At 44.5% G+C, this 21,591-nt stretch overlaps 1 protein-coding gene across 2 annotated transcripts in view; it reads left to right on the top strand.

Annotated features, from left to right (window-relative positions):
* sorcs2 (sortilin-related VPS10 domain containing receptor 2) overlaps window positions 1-19,922 on the top strand; it is a 526,743-nt gene extending 506,821 nt beyond the window's left edge. Inside the window, exons 26-27 of one of the 2 annotated variants that reach the window (XM_052010588.1) lie at window positions 10,475-10,620; window positions 14,712-19,922. In XM_052010588.1, coding sequence (XP_051866548.1) covers window positions 10,475-10,620; window positions 14,712-14,776 — 211 coding nt within the window. In that variant the 3' untranslated portion in view covers window positions 14,777-19,922. Of the gene's footprint in view, window positions 1-10,474; window positions 10,633-14,711 lie in introns of both variants that reach the window. The other variant, XM_052010587.1, reaches the window with a different exon arrangement.
* Window positions 19,923-21,591: the final 1,669 nt, after the last annotated feature.

The raw sequence follows: 21,591 nt of genomic DNA, 5'->3' as shown, positions 1-21,591 counted from the left end.
CAACTCTGTCTGAAAAGTTTACAGCTGACTGATAGTAAGCCATGTATGAAATTGAAGATAGTACATCATGAGGAAAAGGGTAGATGTGCATTTATATAATTTATATATAATATTTATATAATTTGATAATACATCTCTAATTACTTGGCAACTCGTAAAGTATTTTTGAAGGGGAAAGTAGAGCATTGTTAGAAGTATTTTTTGCTGGAATTTTAAATGAAGTATTTGGGTGGATTAAATATGTAACTGTCCTGGCCAACATTCCTAACTAAAATAACAGTTCAAAAGCGGATCAGTTGGCCTTTCATCTTATTTGCTATTAATTAAGTTTTGATGTGTGCAACCTGCATGTGATATTGCCCGTATAACAACAGTAATTGCACCTTAAAACTAATATCGATACTGAACGGTTTTGGGATTTCATGAGGATATGATAGAGAAGCACGTCAATGTATGTTTATTCTGCTGATGTGCAAATGATGCAGATTCATACACAAATATCCATTCCACTATGTGGTAGATGAGCTGTACTTTAAACCTGAGTTTCAGCTAGCTTTGCTATTTTTATTCAGTAAAATTCTCCCAAAATTGTCCAGATCAACCCTAAAGATCATAGAATTTCAAGTGCAAGTTACACGTAGTGCAAATCTTTCCCTTTTATTTTAATGATATTGCACTGGAATCTGTCCAGATTGCCTTACCTCACTCCCATTTGCAATTCTTCAGGGCTAATTTTACATGCAAGATACTAATAGGGGTCTTTTGAAGGTTTTTAAATATTAAAAATTGTTTGGCTAACTAATGAAAGCTAGTAAATGGTTCTATATTATTTTCTAGAACATAGAAACATAGAAAAACCTACAGCACCACTCAGACCCTTTGGCCCACAAAGCTGTGCCGAACATGTCCCTACCCTAGAAATTACTAGGCTTACCCATAGCCCTCTCTTCTCAGCTCCATGTACCTATCCAACAGTATCTTAGAAGACCCTATCTATCCGCCTCCACTGCCGTTGCCGGCAGCCCATTCCACACACTCACCACTCTCTGAGTAAAAAACTTACCCCTGACATCTTCCCTATACCTACTCCCCAGCACCTTAAACCTATGTCCTCTTGTGGCCACCATTTCAGCCCTGGGGAAAAGCCTCTGACTATCCACCCGATCAATGCCTCTCATCATCTTGTATACCTCGATCAGGTCCCCCCTCATTCTCCATCACTCCAAGGAGAAAAGGCCAGGTTCCCTCAACCCGCTTTCATAAGGCATGCTCTGCATTCCAGGCAGCATCCTTGTAGATCTCCTCTGCACCCTTTCTATGGCTTCCACATCCTTCCTGTAGTGAGGCGACCAGAACTGAGCACAGTACTCCAAGTGGGGTCTGACCAGGGTCCTATATAGCTGCAACAATACCTCCCGGCTCCTAAATTCAATTCCACGATTGATGAAGGACAATACACCATATGCCTTCTTAACCACAGAGTCAACCTGCGCAGCCGCTTTGAGCGTCCTATGGACTCGGACCCCAAGATCCCTCTGATCCTCCATACTGCCAAGAGTCCTACCATTAATACTGTATTCTGCCATCATATTTGACCTACCAAGATGAACCACTTCACACTTATCTGGGTTGAACTGCATCTGCTACTTCTCAGCCCAACTTTGCATCCTATCTATGTCCCACTGTAACCTCTGACAGCCCTCTATACTATCCACAACACATCCAACCTTTGTGTCATCCGCAAACTTACTAACCCATCCCTCCACTTCCTCATCCAGGTCGTTTATAAAAATCACAAAGAGTAAGGGTCCCAGAACAGATCCCTGAGGTACACCACTGGTCACTGACCTCCATGCAGAATATGACCCTTCAACAACCACTCTTTGCCTTCTGTGGGCCAGCCAGTTCTGGATCCACATTGCAATGTCCCCTAGAATCCCATGCCTCCTTACTTTCTCAATAAGCCTTGCATGGGGTACCTTATCAAATGCCTTGCTGAAATCCATACACACTACATCTACTGCTCTCCCTTCATCGATGTGTTTAGTCACATCCTCAAAAAATTCAATCAGGCTCATAAGGCAGGACCTGCCCTTAACAAAGCCATGCTGACTATTCCTAATCATATTATACCTCTCCAAATGTTCATAAATCCTGCCTCTCAGGATCTTCTCTGTCAGCTTACCAATCACTGAGGTAAGACTCACCGGTCTATAATTTCCTGGGCTATCTCTACTCCCTTTCTTGAATAAGGGAACAACATCCACAACCATCCAATCTTCTGGAACCTCTCCCGTCTCCATCGATGATGCAAAGATCATCGTCAGGGGCTCCGCAATCTCCTCCCTCGCCTCCCACAGCAGCCTGGGGTACATCCTATCTGGTCCCGGCAACTTATCCAACTTGATGCTTTCCAAAAGTTCCAGCACCTCCTCTTTCCTAATATCTACATGCTCAAGCCTTTCAGCCTGCTGCAAGTCCTCACTACAATCCCCCAGATCTTTTTCCGTAGTGAATACTGATATAAAGTATTCATTACCTCTGCTATTTCTTCCGGATCCGTACACACTTTCCCACTGCTGCACTTGATAAGCCCTATTCTTTCTCATCTTATCCTCTTGCTCTTCACATACCTGTAGAATGCCTTGGGGTTTTCCTTAATCCTGCCCACCAAGGCTTTCTCATGTCCCCTCCTGGCTCTTCTAATTTCCTTCTTAAGGTCCTTCTTGTTAACCTTATGCTCTTCCAGATCTCTAACATTACCTAGCTCTCTGTACCTTTTGTAAGCTTTTCTTTTCCTTTTGACCAGATTTATTATAGCCTTTGTACACCACGGTTCTTGTATCCTTTCGTGACTCCCCTGTCTCATTGGAACATGCCTATGTAGAACTCCACACAAATATCTCCTGAATATTTGCCACATTTCTTCTGTACTTTTCCCTGAGAACATCTGTTCCCAATTTAATCTTCCAATTTCCTGCCTGAGAGCCTCACAATTCCCTTCACTCCAAGTAAACGTCTTTCTAGTCTGTCTGTTCCTATCTCTCTCCAGTGCTATTGTAAAGGAGATAGAATTATGACAACTATCTCCAAAATGCTCACCCACTGAGAGGTCTGACACCTGACCAGGTACATTTCCCAATACCAAATCAAGCACAGCCTCTCCTCTTGTAGGCCTATCTACATATTGTGTCAAGAATCCTTCCTGAACACACTTAACAAACTCCACTCCATCCAAACCCCTCACTGTCTGGAGATGCCAATCGATGTTTGGGAAATTAAAATCTCCCATCACAACAACTCTGTTATTATCACACCTTTCTAGTATCTGCTTCCCTATCTGCTGCTCAATATCCCTGTTACTATTGGACAACCTATAAAAAAACACCCAGCAAAATTATTGACCCTTTCCTGTTCCTAACCTCCACCCATAGAGACAGTCCCTCCATGACGTCCACCTTTTCTGCAGCCGTGACACTATCTCTGATCAACAGTGCCACTACCTTTTGCCTCCCTCCCTGTCCTTTCTGAAACACCTAAAACCCGGCACTTGAAGCAACCGTTCCAGTCCCTGAGCCATCCAAGTCTCTGTATTGGCCACCACATCGTAGCTCCAAGTATTTATCCAAGCTCTAAGCTCATCCACCTTGTTCACAATACTCCTTGCATTAAAATAGACACATCTCAAACCGGTCTGAGCACATCCCTTCTCTATCACCTGCCTGTCCTCCCTCTCGTACCTACTATTAGCTTTATCTATTTGAGAGCCAAACACCTCTTGCCCAGTCTCTCCAGTTCGGATCCCACCCCCCGACAAATGTAAGTTGTTTTAAAAATAAAATACTGCAGATGCTGGAAATCTGAAATAAAATAAATTAAATAAATAAAATGGACAGTTAACTAAGAACCTTCATCAGAACTCTGGTATTGGTTATTTCAATTAGATTACTCATAGATTAGACATTCTAGTTAAAGTACTGATTTTTTGTGATGAATTTGTGTTCAGTTGCATTAATAAAACTACCATGTACCAACATGTGTTAAACATTTATGAAACAGTCTGCAGTAATTACACTGAATGTTCGAAGAATTTGCATTGAATATACAACTGATTTTGCACAAAAAACAAGCAAAATAAATGACTCCTTTAAATTGGCATAATCTGGGCTCTGCCTCAAAGTGGAAACTCTAAGCACCGCAGCTATGTAATGTCAATGTGTAATTCTTGTCACTTTCTGCCAATCTTCTGTGCATAGAATGTGTCAAAAATAGAACAAGAGTGCACAGGTGGCATCAAGCAGTCCTAAAGCAGACAATTTTTTTTCTTCTTTCTCGGGTAGTGAAATTCACATGCTTCCATCTAGCCTCTCGTACTTGCTTAAATTATTTTTTATATCAGTTTGTTCATTTCAGGGTGACAGCTGAAGATTTCAGTTACTTTTCAGTAACTTTTTTTCAGTAACTGGGGTTTCCCTTCCATCATCATCAATGCTGCCCTTACCCATATCTCCTCCACTTCCCGCACGTCTGCCCTCACCCTCTCCCCCCACGGACATAACAGGGACAGGGTTCCCCTTGTCCTCACCTACCACCCCACGAGCCTCCATATCCAACATATCATTCTCCGCAACTTCCTCCACCTCCGACAGGATCCTGCCACCTCCAACAGGATCCCACCACCAGGCACATCCTCCCCTCACCTCCTCGCCCCGCTTTCCATAGGGACTGCTCTCTCCGCAACTCCCTTGTCCACTCGTCCCTCCCCAATGATAACCCCCCTGGCATCCATGTCTGCAACCGCACCAAGTGCTACACCTGTCCCTACACCTCCTCCCTCACCACCATTCAGGGTCCCAGACAATCCTTCCAGGTGAGGCAGTACTTCAGCTGAGAGACTGAGGGTGTCATTTATTGCATCTGGTGCTCCTGGTGCAGCCTCCTGTACATCAGTGAGACCCGATGCAGATTGGGTGACTGCTTCATCGAGCACCTTTGCTCCGTCCGCCGCAACAGCCAGGACCTCCTGGTGGCCACCCACTTCAGTTCCACATTCCTACTGCCACGTGGAGGCCAGGCGCAGGTTGGAGGAACAACGCCTCATATTCCGCCTTGGGAGTCTCCAACCTGATGGCCTCAGCATCGATTTCTCTAACTTCCGATAATTCCACCCCTTTTTTTCTTCCCCCCCCCCCATTCTTTTGTCTTCCCTTATTCCTGTGGCTCCCTTCCCCCACCTTGATGACCTGCCCATCTCCTCTCCTCCCCTCCCCCATCCTTTATTCCATGGTCCACTGCCCTCTCCTACCAGGTTCCTTCTTCTTCAGCCCTTTACCTCTTCTACCTGTCACCTCTCAGCTTATTACATCTTCCCCTCCCCCACCCACCTACCTTCCCCCTCTCACCTGGACTCACCTATCATCTGAACTCACCTATCCCCTGCCTGCATGTGCTCCTCCCCCGACCTTGTTATTCTGGGTTCTGCCCTCTTCCTTTCCAGTCCTGATGAAGGGTCTTGGCCCGAAACGTCGCCTGTTTATTTCCCTCCATAGATGCTGCCTAACCTGCTGAGTTCCTCCAGTACTTTTTGTGTATTGCTCTAGATTCCAGCATCTGCAGCATTTTTTGTGTTTAAGTTATTGTAATAGAATGCTGAATTTATCATATATAATTTTTGTCTTTAGTGTTTCTACATTTCCCATTTGCTGTTACATCCACTTTATTATTGCTGCCCTTTCCTGATTTGCCCGCACCTTAATTTAGTTTAACATGTCTGTCTCTGGTGTTCAATTTAGACTGTGTTTAATTCATATCCTTGCAATACTAAACATTTGTTTACATATCAAAATCTTAAATTTATATGATCATTTATATGATGTTTTCACTGCATATTCTGTTCTGCCTCATTCATTTGTTAATCTGACCAATTTTCTGAAATTAATCCCGATTCTGCGTTTATGTAGATTTCCATCTGGTTTTGCGTAGACCATGCTTCCTGTTTCTCCCAGCTGAGAAAGATCCCCCACTGATGTACAATTTCAGTTCCCTTTTGCACACATCATTGTTGCAGTATTTTTGATGCCAGAAAACTGTTTACAGAGTTCTTGCCAAATTTGTGAACTGGAAGAGATTACATTCAATCCATTTAGCACTTATGCTGCTAACAGAGAGTAGGCTTTGTTTGATCCACACACAAGTGAATAGTAAAGAAAAGCCATACAAAAAAAAATGCAGGTCCTGGAAATTTGAAATAAAAACTGAAATTGCTGGAGATACTCAGCAGATCAGGCAGCATTAATGGAGAGAGAAGATCAAAGGTAACTTTTCAGATCGATGACCTTTTGTCAGAACTGGAAAATTGAGAACACGAGCATGTTTGAGGTTGCAGAGTGGGGAAGGATCGGGTGCAGACCAAAATTATCCAGGTGACAGAACTGCCATTGGTGCCATCTAACAGAGGGTGATGAATGCTTGCTAATCATAGCTGATCTTTCTGGAGAAATGCCAATAGAGAGAGATGAATTAGGGTAGTAAACAGAAGAAAACAAAAAATTTCACCCTAAAGATGTAAATGATCCCTGAGGCCAAAAAAAAATTAGGAAGAAGTATCTTTTGTTATCTCTCCAATGTACTGATTCATCTCTGTCTATCAACAATTCTCTAGTTTAGATAACCAGTGATTAACAAGCATTCATCACCTTTTAGGTGGCACCAACAGACTTTCTGTCGCCTGGACGATCTTGATCCCCACACTATCCCAGATGTTCCGCGCCCGCCATGATGCCGAGCTCTTCTTCCGTCACCTCCATCTCCAGGCCTACTTCTCCGGCAAAGATTCCCCACCTCCTATGGATGACCCCTTGTCCCTCCTTAAGCCCTCTTCCTCCTCTTGGACACCTCGTCCTGCCTTCTGCTCGCTCTGGATCTCTTCATGTCTAACTGCCAACGGGACATTAATCGTCTCAACTTCACTACTCCTGTTACCTATTCCAACCTCACCCCCTCTGAATGCACTGCCCTCCACTTCCTCCGCACCAATCCTAATCTCACTATCAAACCCGCAGACAAGGGTGGTGCTGTTGTAGTCTGACAGACTGACCTTTACATTGCCAAGGCCAGACGTCAACTCTCGGACACCTCCTCTTACCCCACCAAAGAGCATCAGGCCATTGTCTCCCCCACTATCACTGACCTCATCACCTTTGGAGATCTCCCCTTTAATGCCTCCAACCTCATAGTTCCCCTACCCCACACTGCCAGTTTTTACCTCCTACCAAAGATCTACACACCTAAACTGCCCTGGTAGGCCCATTGCTTCTGCCTGCTCCTGCCCCATTGAACTTGTTTCATCATATCTTGACTCCATTTTGTCCCCCTTGGTCCAGTCCCTTCCTATCTATGTCCATGACACTTCGCATGCTGTACAACACTTCAACAACTTTCAGTTCCCTGGCCCTGACCGCCTCATTTTCACTGTTGATGTTGAGTCCCTGTACACTTCCATCCCCCATCAGGAAGGCCATAAGGCTCTCTGCTTCTTTCTGGACAACAGACCCAACCAGTTCCCCTCCACCACCACCCTCCTCTGTCTGGCAGAACTGGTACTCACCCTCAACAACGTCTCTTTCGGCTCCTCCCACTTTCGCCAAACCAAAGGTGCAGCCATGGGCACTTGTATGGGCCCTAGCTATGCCTGCCTCTTTGTCAGTTACCTGAAACAGTCCATGTCCCAAGCCTACAATGGTAATGCTACATTGACAACTGCACTGGGGCTGCTTCCTGCACCCGTGCTGAGCTCGTCAATTTCATCAACTTTGCCACCAACTTCCACCCTTTCCTCAAATTTACTTGGTCCATCTCCGACACCTCTCTCCCCTTTCTGGATCTATCTGTCTCCATCTCCAGAGACAGATCAACCACTGACGTCTTTTAGAAACTCACTGATTCCCACAGTTACCTTGACTACACCTCCTCCCACCCAGTCACTTGCAAGGATGCCATTCCCTTCTCCCAGTTCTTCTGCCTCTGCCGCGTCTGTTCCCATGATGAGGCTTTCCACTCTGGGATGTCCTCTTTTTTCAGTAAAAGGGGTTACCCTGCCACCACCATCAATGCAGCCCTCAGCTGCATCTCCTCCATTTCCTGCATATCTGCCTTCACCCCAACACCCCCCCCCCCACCCCCCGACATAACAGGGACAGGGTTCTCCTCGTCCTCACCTACCACCCAAAGAGCCTCCGCATCCAACACATCATTCTCCGCAACTTCCGCCATCTCCAGCAGGATCCCACCACCAAGCACATCTTCCCCTTCCCTCTTCTGTCCGCTCTCCACAGGGATCACTTTCTCCACAACTCCCTTGTCCACTCATCCCTCCCCACAGATGACCCTCCCGACACTTATCCTTGCAAATGCACTAAGTGCTACATCTGCCCCTACACCTCCTCCCTCACCACCATTCAGGGCCCTAGACAGTCCTTCCAGGTGAGGCAGTGCTTCACCTGTGAATCCGAGGGTGTTATTTATTGCATCCAGTGCTCCTGGCGCAGCCTCCTCTACATCGGTGAGCCCTGACGCAGATTGGGTGAACGCTTCGTCAAGCACCTTTGCTCCATCTGCAGCAAAAGCAAGGACCTGCCAGTGACCAGCCACTTTAATTCCACATCCCACTCCCATACCAACATGTCTATCCATGGCCTCCTCTACTGCCACGTTGAGGCCAGACGAGGGTTGGAGGAACAACACCTCATATTTCACCTTGGGAGTCTCCAACCCGACGGCCTCAACATCAATTTCTCTAACTTCCAGTAACCCCCCCCTTCTTTTTTTCCTTCTTTTTCTCCTTTGTCTTCCCTCATTCATGTAGCCCTCTTCCCCCTCCTCTTCCCCTTCTTCCACCCTCATAACCTGGCCATCTATTCCCCACCTCCTTCCCTTTATTCCATGGTCCACTGCCCTCTCCTACTGGATTCCTTCTTCTTCAGCCCTTTGCCTCTTCCACCTATCACCTCTCAGTTTCTTACTTCTCCCCCCTCCCCCACATCCAACCTTATACCTTCCCCCTCTCACCTGGACTCACCTATCACCTGCATGTGCTCCTCCCCCTCCCCCGACCTTATTCTGGCTTCTGCCCTCTTCCTTTCCAGTCCTGATGAAGGGTTTTGACCTCAAACATTGACTGTTTATTTCCCTCCATAGATGCTGCCTGACCTGCTGAGTTCCTCCAGTATTTCATGTGTGTTGCTCCAGATTCCAGATCTGCAGAATCTCTTGTGTCTCATGTCCCAGATACCCCTCTGTTCTCTCCATCTCTCCCTCTCTCTGCAACCTAAAAAGCACTTGTATTGTTGTTTTCCCAATTCTGTTGAAAGGTCGTTAACCTAAGATATTAATTTGATTTCTTTTTACACAGATACTGCCCTACCTGCTGAGTGACTATCCCAGTGGTAAAGACTTTCTCATTCATCTGCATTGAATTCACTCTCCCCAAAACCATGTGCTTCCTGCTTCCCTCAAAAAAAATTGAGAGTCATAAGAGTCATACAGCACAGAACAGGCCCTTTGGCCCATCATGTCCACGCTGACAATTAAGTACCTATCTATACTACTATAGCCTACTATTCCTTGGCAACTCAAATGCTCATCCAGTTGTTTCTTAAATAATATAAGAACATCAGCCTCCACCACCATCTCAAGCAGTCCATTCTAGAACGTAATATATGGTCACTGAGATCTCTACAACCAAAGATAATAAGAACCAAAATGTTGAAGCACTCTCACCTACAAGCTTCCCTACAAGTTCAACTCCAACATGACTTTGAGATCCATCACCATTGTTTAAACATTGTTGGGTCAAATTCCAGGGGATAATTTGTAGGAGCATCATTGCTGTAACAACAGCAGCTGTTCAAAGAAATGGTCCTTTATCCCCTTCTCAAGGATAATATATCTGATTAATAAATATGACCTTGCCAGCAATAGTCATTACCCAAAAACAAATAAAAGAAATGTTTCTGGAAGCAACTGTAGTGTTCATATTTTTAAAGAAATATATTTCACTGATGCAACACATAGAATAATAATCCATATCTTAGAGGATTGTAGCCACTAGGTTGAAATGACTTTGCTTTTATCTTCCCAGCTTCAACAGTGCCACTGCACTATTATTGCCATTTACACACACTAAGTAAAATTACCCATGTATTAAAAAAAATCATGTCCTGTGTCTCATTAAGAGAAGTAAATATTTGAATGAACGGCCCGATATTCACGTTTATTAGCATTTAACACTTCAAAGCTACATCTTGCCATCAGTTCATAGAGTAAGTAAATCATGAACAGTGTACTTCAGATTACAATATGGGCACCAATGGGTCAGGCTCGCCTCTGATCATAGAATCAAAATATTAACCATTTAAAACAAAACAAATGCCATGGGGATTTAATACAGTAAATGTATTATTGCTTTGCATTGCAGGAAGATACCTGGGCGGAATGTTTATGCTCAAATGCATAATGAAAAAGAGCAGGAAATGACTAGTCCTGTCAATCACAGTGAAGACACACAGAACATCATCCAAGGGGAAGAGTATATTGATGATGATTTGGATTCCCAGACGCTAGGTAACGGAAGAGGTAGTCTGTTTCTTTTTCAGTTTTTCTCTTGTAGAAGTGACAATACTGTTACATTTGCTGTGTAAAACTGATAGCTCCCTCCAGCCTCTGCACCTGTACAAGACGTAAATGCAGATAATACTTTCAGTCATGCACTCCTTCAAGGCGTGCTATCTTTATTCCTGCCAATGAAAGCAGAACAGGCTTGATAATGTAACATGCCCTTCAACTTTTATGCACTATTTTCACTAGAAAAAACAATTAAAACTATTGTTGATGAGGTGTAACCAACTGTTAATGATGTATAAAGTCATTACTTTGTCAGACAATGTTCAGGCCCTGATAATCTAATTTTGTTGGCATTTTGGCATGGACAAGTTGGGCCGAATGGCCTTTTCCCATACTGTACACGTCTATGATTCTATGAATGTCATTTCCTCCAATTCATCGCTTTAAAAGTTCCATGGACTCTTATAATAATCAAGGTTAGCTTTATTTTTTTGAAGATTCTGGTGACCTTTCATTTTCTGCCTGAATTCCAAATGCATGTCCAATTTGTATTTCATTATCTGTAAAATTATAACCAGTGTTTTATACCTTCTGTTTAATGGCTCAATTGCTTCACTGTTCCTAGTCACCACAGTCCCCCTTTACATGGCATCAACTGACTGTCTTACAAAAATAGAAACCACTACACCTTGGTGGACAGTTTTCTGTAGGGGAGCCTTCCCTTTACTGTAGTTTGTAAACTCTCATGTAAATCCCATAGATATTTGGAATCAAATTTGTCCTAGTAAACCACTTTAAGCGTGTTATAGATTATACTGAATTGCACAGGATAATTTGTTTAAATTCAAGAACAACTGGAAACATATGAATTGCAATGGTGTTGTTTTATCAGTTTCTTAACTTAAATCAAACCTTTAGTGCCTGCTGAATATGAAGCATGATTTTGCTTGCTGGCATTCTTCCTCTGAATCTCAGCTGACATTCCAGTCAACAATGAGTTAGTGCTGCATTGTCACCGGTGCTGTATTTCAGATGGAACAGTGAACTAATGTTTTTGTAATGTTAATATTCTAATGGTGTGAAGCCTGGAGTAAGGACAGATGGGTGCTGCCTCTCACCTGTTTAGCAAACATATTCATAGGGAACCTGGCATTAAAATATTCGCAGGCTATCTGATTCTGGCTTAGAATTCTATAATTTTCTGTGGTAAAACAACATCAGACAATTGGGAGCCTTTTAAAAGAAAGTTAGCGAGGGTTCAGAGACAGCATGTTCTGGTAGGGGTTAAAGGAAAAGATGGCAAGATTAGGGAACTTTGGATGACAAAGCAACACACACAAAAAGTTGGAGGAACTCAGCAGGTCAGGCGGCATCTATGGAGGGAAATAACAGTCGACATTTCGGGATCAGGACTGGAAAGGAAGAGGGCAGAAGCCAGAATAAGAAGGTCGGGGGAGCGGGAGGAGCACAGGCTGGCAGGTGATGGGTGAGTCCAGGTGAGGGAGGGAGGGGGGATGAAAGAGAGTGATGTAGGAAGCTGAGAGGTGATAGGTAGGAAAGGCAAAGGACTGAAAAAGGAGGAATCCGGTAGGAGAGGACAGTAGACCATGGAATAAAGGGAAGAAGATGGGGAATAGATGAGCAGGTCATGAGAGCAGGGGAAGGAGAAACAGAACGGGTGAGGAGGCCACAGGAATGGGGGAAAACAAAGGGAAGGGAAAAAAAGTGGGGAAGAGGGGAGGGGTTACCGGAAGTTAGAGAAATCGATGTTGAGGCTGTCAGGTTGGAAACAATGAAGGTGGAATATGAGGTGGTGTTCCTCCAACCTGTGTCTGGCCTCAACATGGCAGTAGAGGAGGCCATGGATAGACATGTCAGTATGGGAGTGGGATGTAGAATTGAAATGGCTGGTCACCGGGAGATCCTTGCTTTTGCTCAAAGGTGCTCGGCGAAGCAGTCACCCAATCTGTGTTGGGTCTTACCGATGTAGAGGAGGGAGCAGCGGATGCAATAAATGACACCCTTGGCCTCACAGGTGAAGCACTGCCTCACCTGGAAGAACCATCTAGGGCCCTGAATGGTGATGAGGGAGGAGGTGTAGGGACAGGTGTAGCACTTAGTGTGCTTGTAAGGATAAGTGCCAGGAGGGTCATCAGTGGGGAGGGACAAGTGGACAATGGAGTCACAGAGAACGCGATCCCTGCCGAAAGCAGAGAGAGGAGGTGAGGGGGAGTTGTGCCTGGTGGTGGGATCCCGTTGGAGGTGGTGGAAGTTGCAGAGAATGATGTGTTGGATGCGGAGGCTCGTGGGGTGGTAGGTGAGGACAAGGGAATCCTGTCCCTGTTATGTCTGTAGGGGGGTGGATGGGGTGAGGGCAGATGTACGGGAATTGGAGGAGATTCGGTTGAGGCCAGCATTGATAGTAGTGGAAGGGAAACCCCACTTACTGAAAAAAAGAGGACATCTCGGATGTCCTGGAGTGGAAAGCCTCATCCTGAGAACAGATGTGGCGGAGGCGGAGGAACCGGGAGAAGGGAATAGCATCCTTGCAAGTGACAGGGTGAGAGGTGGTGTTGTCCAGGTAGCTGTGGGAGTTGGTTACCGGTGTAGACTTGGAACACGGTGAGGCACCACTTCACCTGTGAATCTGAGGGTGCATTTATTGCATCTGGTGCTCCCAGTGCGTCCTCCTCTACTGCCACATTGAGGCCAGATGCAGGTTGGAGGATCAACACCTCATATTCCGCCTTGGGAGTCTCCAACTTGACGACCTCAAAATCGATTTCTCTGACTTCCGGTAACCCCTTCCCTCTCCACTTTTTTTTCCCTTCCCTTTGTTTTCCCTCATTCCTGTGTCCTCCTCACCCCTTCTCTTGTCCCTCCCCCGCTCTCATGACCTGGCCATCTATTCCCCACCTCCTTACCTTTATTCCATGGTCTACTGCTCTCTCCTACCGGATTCTTCCTTCTTCAGCCCTTTGCCTCTTCCACCTATCACCTCTCAGTTTCTTACTTCTCCCCCCTCCCCCGCATCCAACCTCGTACCTTCCCCCTCTCACCTAGACTCACCTATCACCTGCCAGCCTGTGCTCCCTCCTCTCCCCCAACTTTATTCCGGCTCCTGCCCTTTTCCTTTCCAGTCCTGTTGAAGGGTCTCGAGCTGAAATGTCAACTGTTTATTCCCTCCATAGATGCTGCCTGACCCGCTGAGTTCCTCCAGCATTTTGTGCGTGTTGCTTCAGATTCCAGTATCTGCAGAATCTCTTATGTCTCCATCGGATGACAAAGGTTATTGAAGGTTTGATCAGGAAAAAAAGGAATAGGCACCTGCAGTCACGTGAACCCCTTGAGGAATGTAGAGGTGTAGGAGAGTACTTAAGAAGGAAATTAGGAGGGCAAAAAAGAGGTCATGAAATATCCTTGGCAGGTAAGATTAATGATAATCCTAAATCATTCTGTAGGTACAATCTGAGCAAGAGGATAGCTAAGGAAAGAGGACCAAAGGGGTAATCTATGTGTCGAGCCAGGTAATGTGGATAGGGTTCTACATGAAAACTTCTTGTCTGTATTTGCCAAGGAGAATGATGTAGGTTGATAATGAGTTTAGGGTGGGATACGTTGATTGTCTGGACCATGTGGGTATCAAGAAAGCGGAGGTGTTAGATGCCTTGAAACACGTTAAGGTGAATAAATCCCCAGTGTCAGATGAGATCTACCCAGAATGATATGGGAAGCCAGGGCGGAGATTGCTGGAAGGGATCATTTGTCGGCTGCTGAAGAACTGGCAAGTTGTAATGTTGAGGGCCTGAAGGTTCAAATGTGATCTTCCTGGTTCAACAGTGCTGGCCTACATTTGCTTCCCACATTCAACCCCCTTGTCACCCCATCTACCCAAGCCCTTTTTTTTAAAACCTTCTTTCCTTCTGTCCTTCATTCTCCAGGGTAAATTTGTGGATCCGAGACCCATTCACGGCTTTCAATTTTCCATTCTTCAGCTTATGCCAGAGTATGGAGTCTTGCAACAACTGCAGACTCAGGATTTGGAAATATGCAATTCATGGTTGAAGCTAATTTATCTTTTTTTTAAACAGGTGGTCACTCTGCTGTAGTTCTCAGCATAAATTCCCGGGAAACGCACAATTATTTGAGCAGCTGATGTTTGCTCTGGATGATGGGTTAAGACTCGGCTCCATTTTATTTTGTTGTTCCTGGGGATGAGAGGAAGTGAGGCAGTGAAATGAACTCCAGTGTGGTGATGGGACAGTGGGCAATCTTGCCTCCAAGAATTACTAAGTCTTCAATCAAGCATCAGTGTGTTAAAGGCACCCTTACAGAGAGAATGGATTCACACTCAGACCCCTGAAGCTATTTCTGCCATGCCGAGACCTGCATCCTGCTATGAATGAGATCTGCCAGGAAGAAGAGCAAGCTGCCTTCAATAAGTTGTTACTGTATGTGAGCCTCTCCCTTTCCCCTTCTTGCATCCTGTCTGAGAAAGAAAATTACATTGCATAGCATTTGCACCTTTCTGTATGGACAGTCACATTATTTCCTTTCCATTCCACTCTGATGTTTTTGCATCTAAATTAATTTTGTGAAGTGATTTTATAAAAAAAAGTAAATAAGTTGTCGATCCTTACTTAGGTTGTTATACAATTTAGTTTGATCAAATGTGCAAGAGTAAATTTTTATCTTCACCACCTTTTCTAGAACAAGATGAAAATTATGCATGTTCTTCAGTGGACCTGTGATCCACCCTGCCAGATGAGACCTTTCACAGGGTTATATAAAAATTTAGCTCATAGTTTTCCAGCTCATTCTTATGCTTTGTCAATCTTTCATGGATTTTAATTAACTTTTCAATTAATTTCCACATTTTTTGACTTTTCCTTGAAATCTGCAGTAACCTTTTACCCTGAAATCTAATGACTTCTACTGTCTGTGATCCTGCAGTACCTGCTGTTAGTTGCATGAGATGATTGGTGAAAGAGCAGAAGAGTGGAGCCAGTTGGATGGTTTATTTTAAAGAGCTGGCACAGACACACTGGGCTGATTGACTCCTACTATTCTGTATGATCATGCTTTTGAAAAATTGCAAACCTTTGCTGACCACCCTTCCAAACACTTCTGCTTTTAAGTTCACTATTTATAGTTGAGAAAAATAGAATTCTTGAATTGTCAGGAAGTTTTCAGAGATGAACATAGATGTGAGAAGAGGAAGTATTAACATTTTGGATGGCATCATTATGTTGTGATCTGATCAAAGCATTTAAAATGCAAGAATTATTGAATAGGATAGATACAGTGAAATTACTTTCACTGGTGGGAGTCATCCAGAATAAGGTGACAATGTAGGCTATGTTGAAGTAAAATCGGCGAGTGCCTTTTCACGTAAATAGTCAAGATATGGAATATATTCCCCGTGAGACAAATGCAGCTCTCTCACAGAGACTGATAGGTTTTACTTGATAAGGATACTATGTGAACTGGAGCAAGAGTAGGAAATGGTTTTGAGGTTTATGTCAGTCCTGAATGGTTGAACAGGGTCAAGTGGTTGACTGGCCGCCTCTTGTTCCTAATTTTTCTATGCTGGGATAGAATGCACCAGAGAAACAGTTGATAGGATCTCCTCTGATATTAGCTGTATTAACAATTCTTTTATATAATACTTTTCAGATTAATCCACCTCCACCAGATGCAGCTGTTTGTCAAGTATGCAATGTAATGTAGACTGTTCCTGATAGCAATAGTATTAAAACTATGGAAGCTTGAAGGAATCCCTGGGGGAATGTTCCATTATTTTAACTGAGTATATATTCTAGCATATTTAAACATTATAGGTGTAAGCAGAAAGGCACATTTCACCTTTAAAGAGTGTAGCTGTTAATATTAGTGCATTGTTTGGTGTACGATCAATTCCTGTGACATTGAATAGTCTACTACAAAAGATCCTGAAGTGGAGCCTGTTTTATTTAACATTATCATCTAATTATATACGTATGTCTATTAGTGATTGATCCAACACCAGATGTGAGTTTCCATGTGTATTTGGGCTGGAATGGCTGGCTGTGTGACGCAGGCCACCTGATGCTCTTTAATTATTTCACTGTGTAGTGGCTGTTTGTCTTGTCCATTCTTTCTTGGAGTCATAGAGTAATACAGCATGGAAGCAGGCCCTTCGGCCCAACTGGTCCATGCCAACCACAGCATCCTCCCCGCTAGTCCCAGTTGCCCGCGTTCGGCCCGTAATCCTCCAAATCCCTCCCCTCCATGTACCTGTCGAAATGCCTTTTAAATGTTGCAATTGTACCCGCCTCGATCACATCCTCTGGCAGCTCATTCCAGGTACTCTCTACCATAGAACCATAGAACACTACAGTACAGAAAACAGGCCATTTGGCCCTTCTAGTCTGTGCCAAAACTTTATTCCAGTAGTCCCATTGAATGGCACCCAGTCCATAACCCTCCAGACCTCTCCCATCCATGTATCTATCCAATTTATTCTTAAAACTTAAGAATGAGCCCGCATTTACCACGTCAGATGGCAGCACGTTCCACACTCCCACCACTCTCTGAGTGAAAAAGTTCCCTCTAATGTTCCCCCTAAATCTTTCCCCTTTCACCCTAAAGCCATGTCCTCTGGTACTTATCTCACCTAATCTACGTGGAAAGAGCCTACTCGAATTTACTGTCTATACCCCTCATAATTTTGTAAACCTCTATCAAATGTCCCCTCATTCTTCTGTGCTCCAAGGAATAAAGCCCTAACCGGTTCAATTTTTCCCTGTAACTCAATTCTTGAAGACCCAGCAGCATTCTAGTAAATCTTCTCTGCACTCTTTCAATCTTACTGATATCCTTCCTATAGTTAGGTGAACAGAACTGCACACAATACTCCAAATTTGGTCTCACCAATGTCTTATACAACCTCACCATAACATCCCAACTCCTATACTCAATACTTTGATTTATGAATGCCAGGATGCCAAAAGCCTTCTTTACAACCCTGTCTACCTGTGACGCCACTTTAAGGGAATTACGTATCTGAACTCCCAGATCCCTTTGTTCCTCCGCACTCCTCAGTGCCCTACCATTTACTGTGTATGTCCTACCTTGATTTGTCCTTCCAAAATGCAACAACTCACACTAGTCTGCATTAAGTTCCACCTGCCATTTTCTGGCCCATTTTTCCAATTGGTCCAGATCCCTCTGCAAGCTTTGAAAGTCTTCCTCACTGTCCACAACGTCTCCAATCTTAGTGTTATCAGCAAACTTGCTAATCCAATTTACCACATTATCATCTAGATCATTGATATAGACAACAAACAACAATGGACCCAGCACAGATCCCTGAGGCACACCACTAGTCACAGGCCTCCAGTCTGAGAAACAACCATCCACTACCACTCTCTGTCTTCTCCCACACAGCCAATTTCAAATCCAGTTTACAACCTCTCCGTGGATACCTAGTGTCTGAACCTTCTGAACTAACCTCCCATGTGGAACCTTGTCAAAGGCCTTACTAAAGTCCATGTAAACAACATCCACAGCCTTTCCTTCATCTACTTTCTTGGTAACCTCCTCGAAAAACTCTACAAGATTCATTAAACATGATCTACCACGCACAAAGCCATGCTGACTATCCTTAATCAGCCCTTGGCTGTCCAAAGAACACCTTCCAATAATTTACCTACTACTGATGTCAGGCTTACTGGCCTGTAATTACCTGGTTTACTTTTAGAGCCTTTTTTAAACAATGGAACAACATGAGCTACCCTCCAGTCCTCTGGCATCACACCCGTGGCTAAGGACATTTTAAATATATCTGCCAGGGCCCCTGCAATTTCTACACTAGTCTCTCTCAAGGTCTGAGGAAATATCATGTCGGGCCCAGGGGATTTATCTACCTTTATTTGCTGTAAGGCAGCAAGCACCGCCTCCTATTTAATCTCTATATGTTCCATGACACTACTGCTTGTTTCCCTTCCTTCCATATCCACTATGCCAGTTTCCTGAGTAAATACTGATGCAAAAAAACTCTCCCCTATCTCCCCTATCTCCTGAGGCTCCACATCTAGCCGACCACTCTGATCTTCTAGGGGACCAATTTTGTCCCTTACTATCCTTTTACTCTTCATATACTTGTAGAAACCCTTCGGGTTTACCTTCACATTATCTGCCAGAGCAACCTCCTGTCTTCTTTTTGCTTTCCTGATTTCCTTTTTTAGTATTTTCTTACTTTTTCTATACTCTTCAAGTACCTCATTTGTTCCTAGTTGCCTATACCTGCTATACACCTCTCTCTTTTTCTTAACCAGATCGCCGATATCCCTTGAAAACCAAGGTTCCCTATGCCTGTTAGCTTTGCCTTTAATCCTGGCAGGAACATGCAAACTCTGCACTCTCAAAATTTCACCTTTGAAGGCCTTCCACTTACTGAACACATCCTTGCCAGAAATCAACTTATCCCAATCCACTCTTCCTAGATCCTTTCTCATTTCCACAAAATGGGCCTTTCTCCAATTTTGAACCTCAACTCGAGGACCAGACCTTCTCCATAAATTAACTTGAAATTAATAACATTATGGTCACTGGACCCAAAATGTTCACCTACACATACTTCTGTCACCTGACCTGTCTGGTTCCCTAATAGGAGATCAAGTATTGCATTCTCTCTTGTTGGTACCTCTATATTTAGAAAACTTTCCTGAACACATTTGACAAACTCCAGGCCATCCAGCCCTTTTACAGTGTGGGAGTCCCAGTCAATATGTGGAAAGTTAAAATCCCCTACTATTACAACTTTCTGTTTCTTACATCAGTCTGCTATCTCTCTACAGATTTGTTCCTCCAATTCTCTCTAACTATTGGGCGGCCTGTAATATAACCCTATTAGTGTGGTCACACCTTTCCTGTTCCTCGGCTCCACCCATATGGCCTCAGCAGATGAGCCCACTGGGCTGTCCTGTCTACACACAGCTGTGATATTTCCCCTGACTAGTAATGTCACACCTCCCCCTTTCGTCCCTTCTCCTCTATCACGTCTGAAACAATGGAACCCCGCAACCAAGTCTCACTAATAGCAATAATGTCATAATCCCATGTGCCAATCCATGCCCTAAACTCATCTGCTTTATCGACAGTACTCCTCGCATTGAAATAGATGCACCTGAGAACATTTCTATCATGTACAAACCTTCGATTTCCATCAGAACATGCTGTCCTCACATGACCTTTAACCTCCTCCACTTCACTATCTGCTCTAACACTCTGGTTCCCCTCGCCCTGCAAATCTAGTTTAAAGTCCCACCCCCCCCCCCCCCCCCCCCCCCGGAGCAGCAGTAGCAAAACCGCAAGTATGTTAGTCCCCCTCCAGTTCAGGTGCAAACCGCCCATCAGAACAGGTCCCACCTTCCCTGGAACAAAGACCAATTGTCCAGAAACATGAAGCCCTCCCTTCTGCACCATTTTTAGCTGCATTATCTTCCTATTTCTAGCCTCACTAGCACGTGGCACAGGTAGCAATCCTGAGATTGCAACCTTGGAGGTCCTGTCCTTCAACTTTGCAGGACCTCCTCCTCCTTCCTATCCACGTCATTGGTCCCTACATGGACCACGACATCTGGCTGCTCACCCTCCCTCCTGAGAATATTGAGAACTCAATCTAAGATATCGTAGACCCTGCCACCAGGGAGGCAACAGACCATCCAGTATTCTCGATCTCTCCCACAGAACTCTCCTTCTGTGTAAAGAAGTTGCCTTTCAGGTCTCTTTGAAATCTCTCCCCTCTTGTATCTGTGCCCCCTAGTTATGGACTCCCCAACCCTGAGTAAAAGACTGTGAACATCCACCTTATCCACACCCCTCATGATTTTATCAACTTCTATGAAGTCACCCCTTGTTCTCCTATGCTCCAAGAAATAGAGATCTGGCTTGGCCAACCTCTCCCTATAACTCAGTCCCTCTGGTCCAGACAGCATTCTTGTAAATCTTTTTTCACCCTCTACAGCTTGACAATGTCTTTCCTGTAACAGGGTATCCAAAACTGTACACAGTACTCCAAGTGTGTCCTCACCAACGATTTATACAACTGCAACGTAATGTTCCTACTTCCAAACTCGATGCCCTGACTGATGAAGGCCAGCATGCTAAACACTTTCTTCACCACACTGTCTACTTGCGTGGCTGCTTTCAGCGAACTGTACACTTGTACTCCCAGGTCCCTCTGTTCCACAACACTCATCAGTGCCCTGCCATTCACTGTACAAGTCCTACCCTGGTTTGACTGTCCCAAATGCATCACCTCACACTTATCTAAGTTGAAATTCATTTGCCATTCCTCAGCCTGTCTCCCTAACTGATCAAGATCTCTTTGCAATTCATTGTAACCTGCTTCATTGTCAACAAGACTCCCTAATTTAGTATCATCAGCAAACTTGCTAATTGTGCCATGTACATTCATATCCAAATCATTTACGTAAATAATGAATAACAGAGGTCCCAACACTTGACCCCTGGGGCACCCCACTAGTCACAGGCCTCCAGTCAGAGAATGAACCTTCAATCGTCACCCTCTGTTTCCTATCATCAAGCTAATTCTGAATCCACCTTGCTAGCCCCCCCTGAATCCCATGCGACCTAACCTTCCAAATCAGCCTGCCATGTGGGACCTTGTCAAAGACCTTACTAAAGTCCATAATGACAACATCCACTGTCCTACCTTCATCTCTCCCCTTAGTTACCTCTTCAAAAAACTCTAAAAGATTCGTCAGACTATTCCTGATCAGGCCTTGACTATCCAAGTGATGGTAGACCTTGTCCCTCAGAATTCCCTCCAGTAACTTCCCTACAACTAAAGTCAGGCTCACTGGCCTGCAGTTCCCTTGCCTGTCCTTGCTACCCTTCTTGAACAATGGAACAACATTACCCACCCTCCAGTCTTCTGGAACTTCGCCTGTGGCTAACGACAAA

Source organism: Pristis pectinata, chromosome 2 (genome assembly GCF_009764475.1).
Source record: "Pristis pectinata isolate sPriPec2 chromosome 2, sPriPec2.1.pri, whole genome shotgun sequence".
NCBI lineage: Eukaryota > Metazoa > Chordata > Chondrichthyes > Rhinopristiformes > Pristidae > Pristis > Pristis pectinata.
Note: the sequence above shows the minus strand (reverse complement) of the source record. Positions and strands in the feature narration are given on the sequence as shown.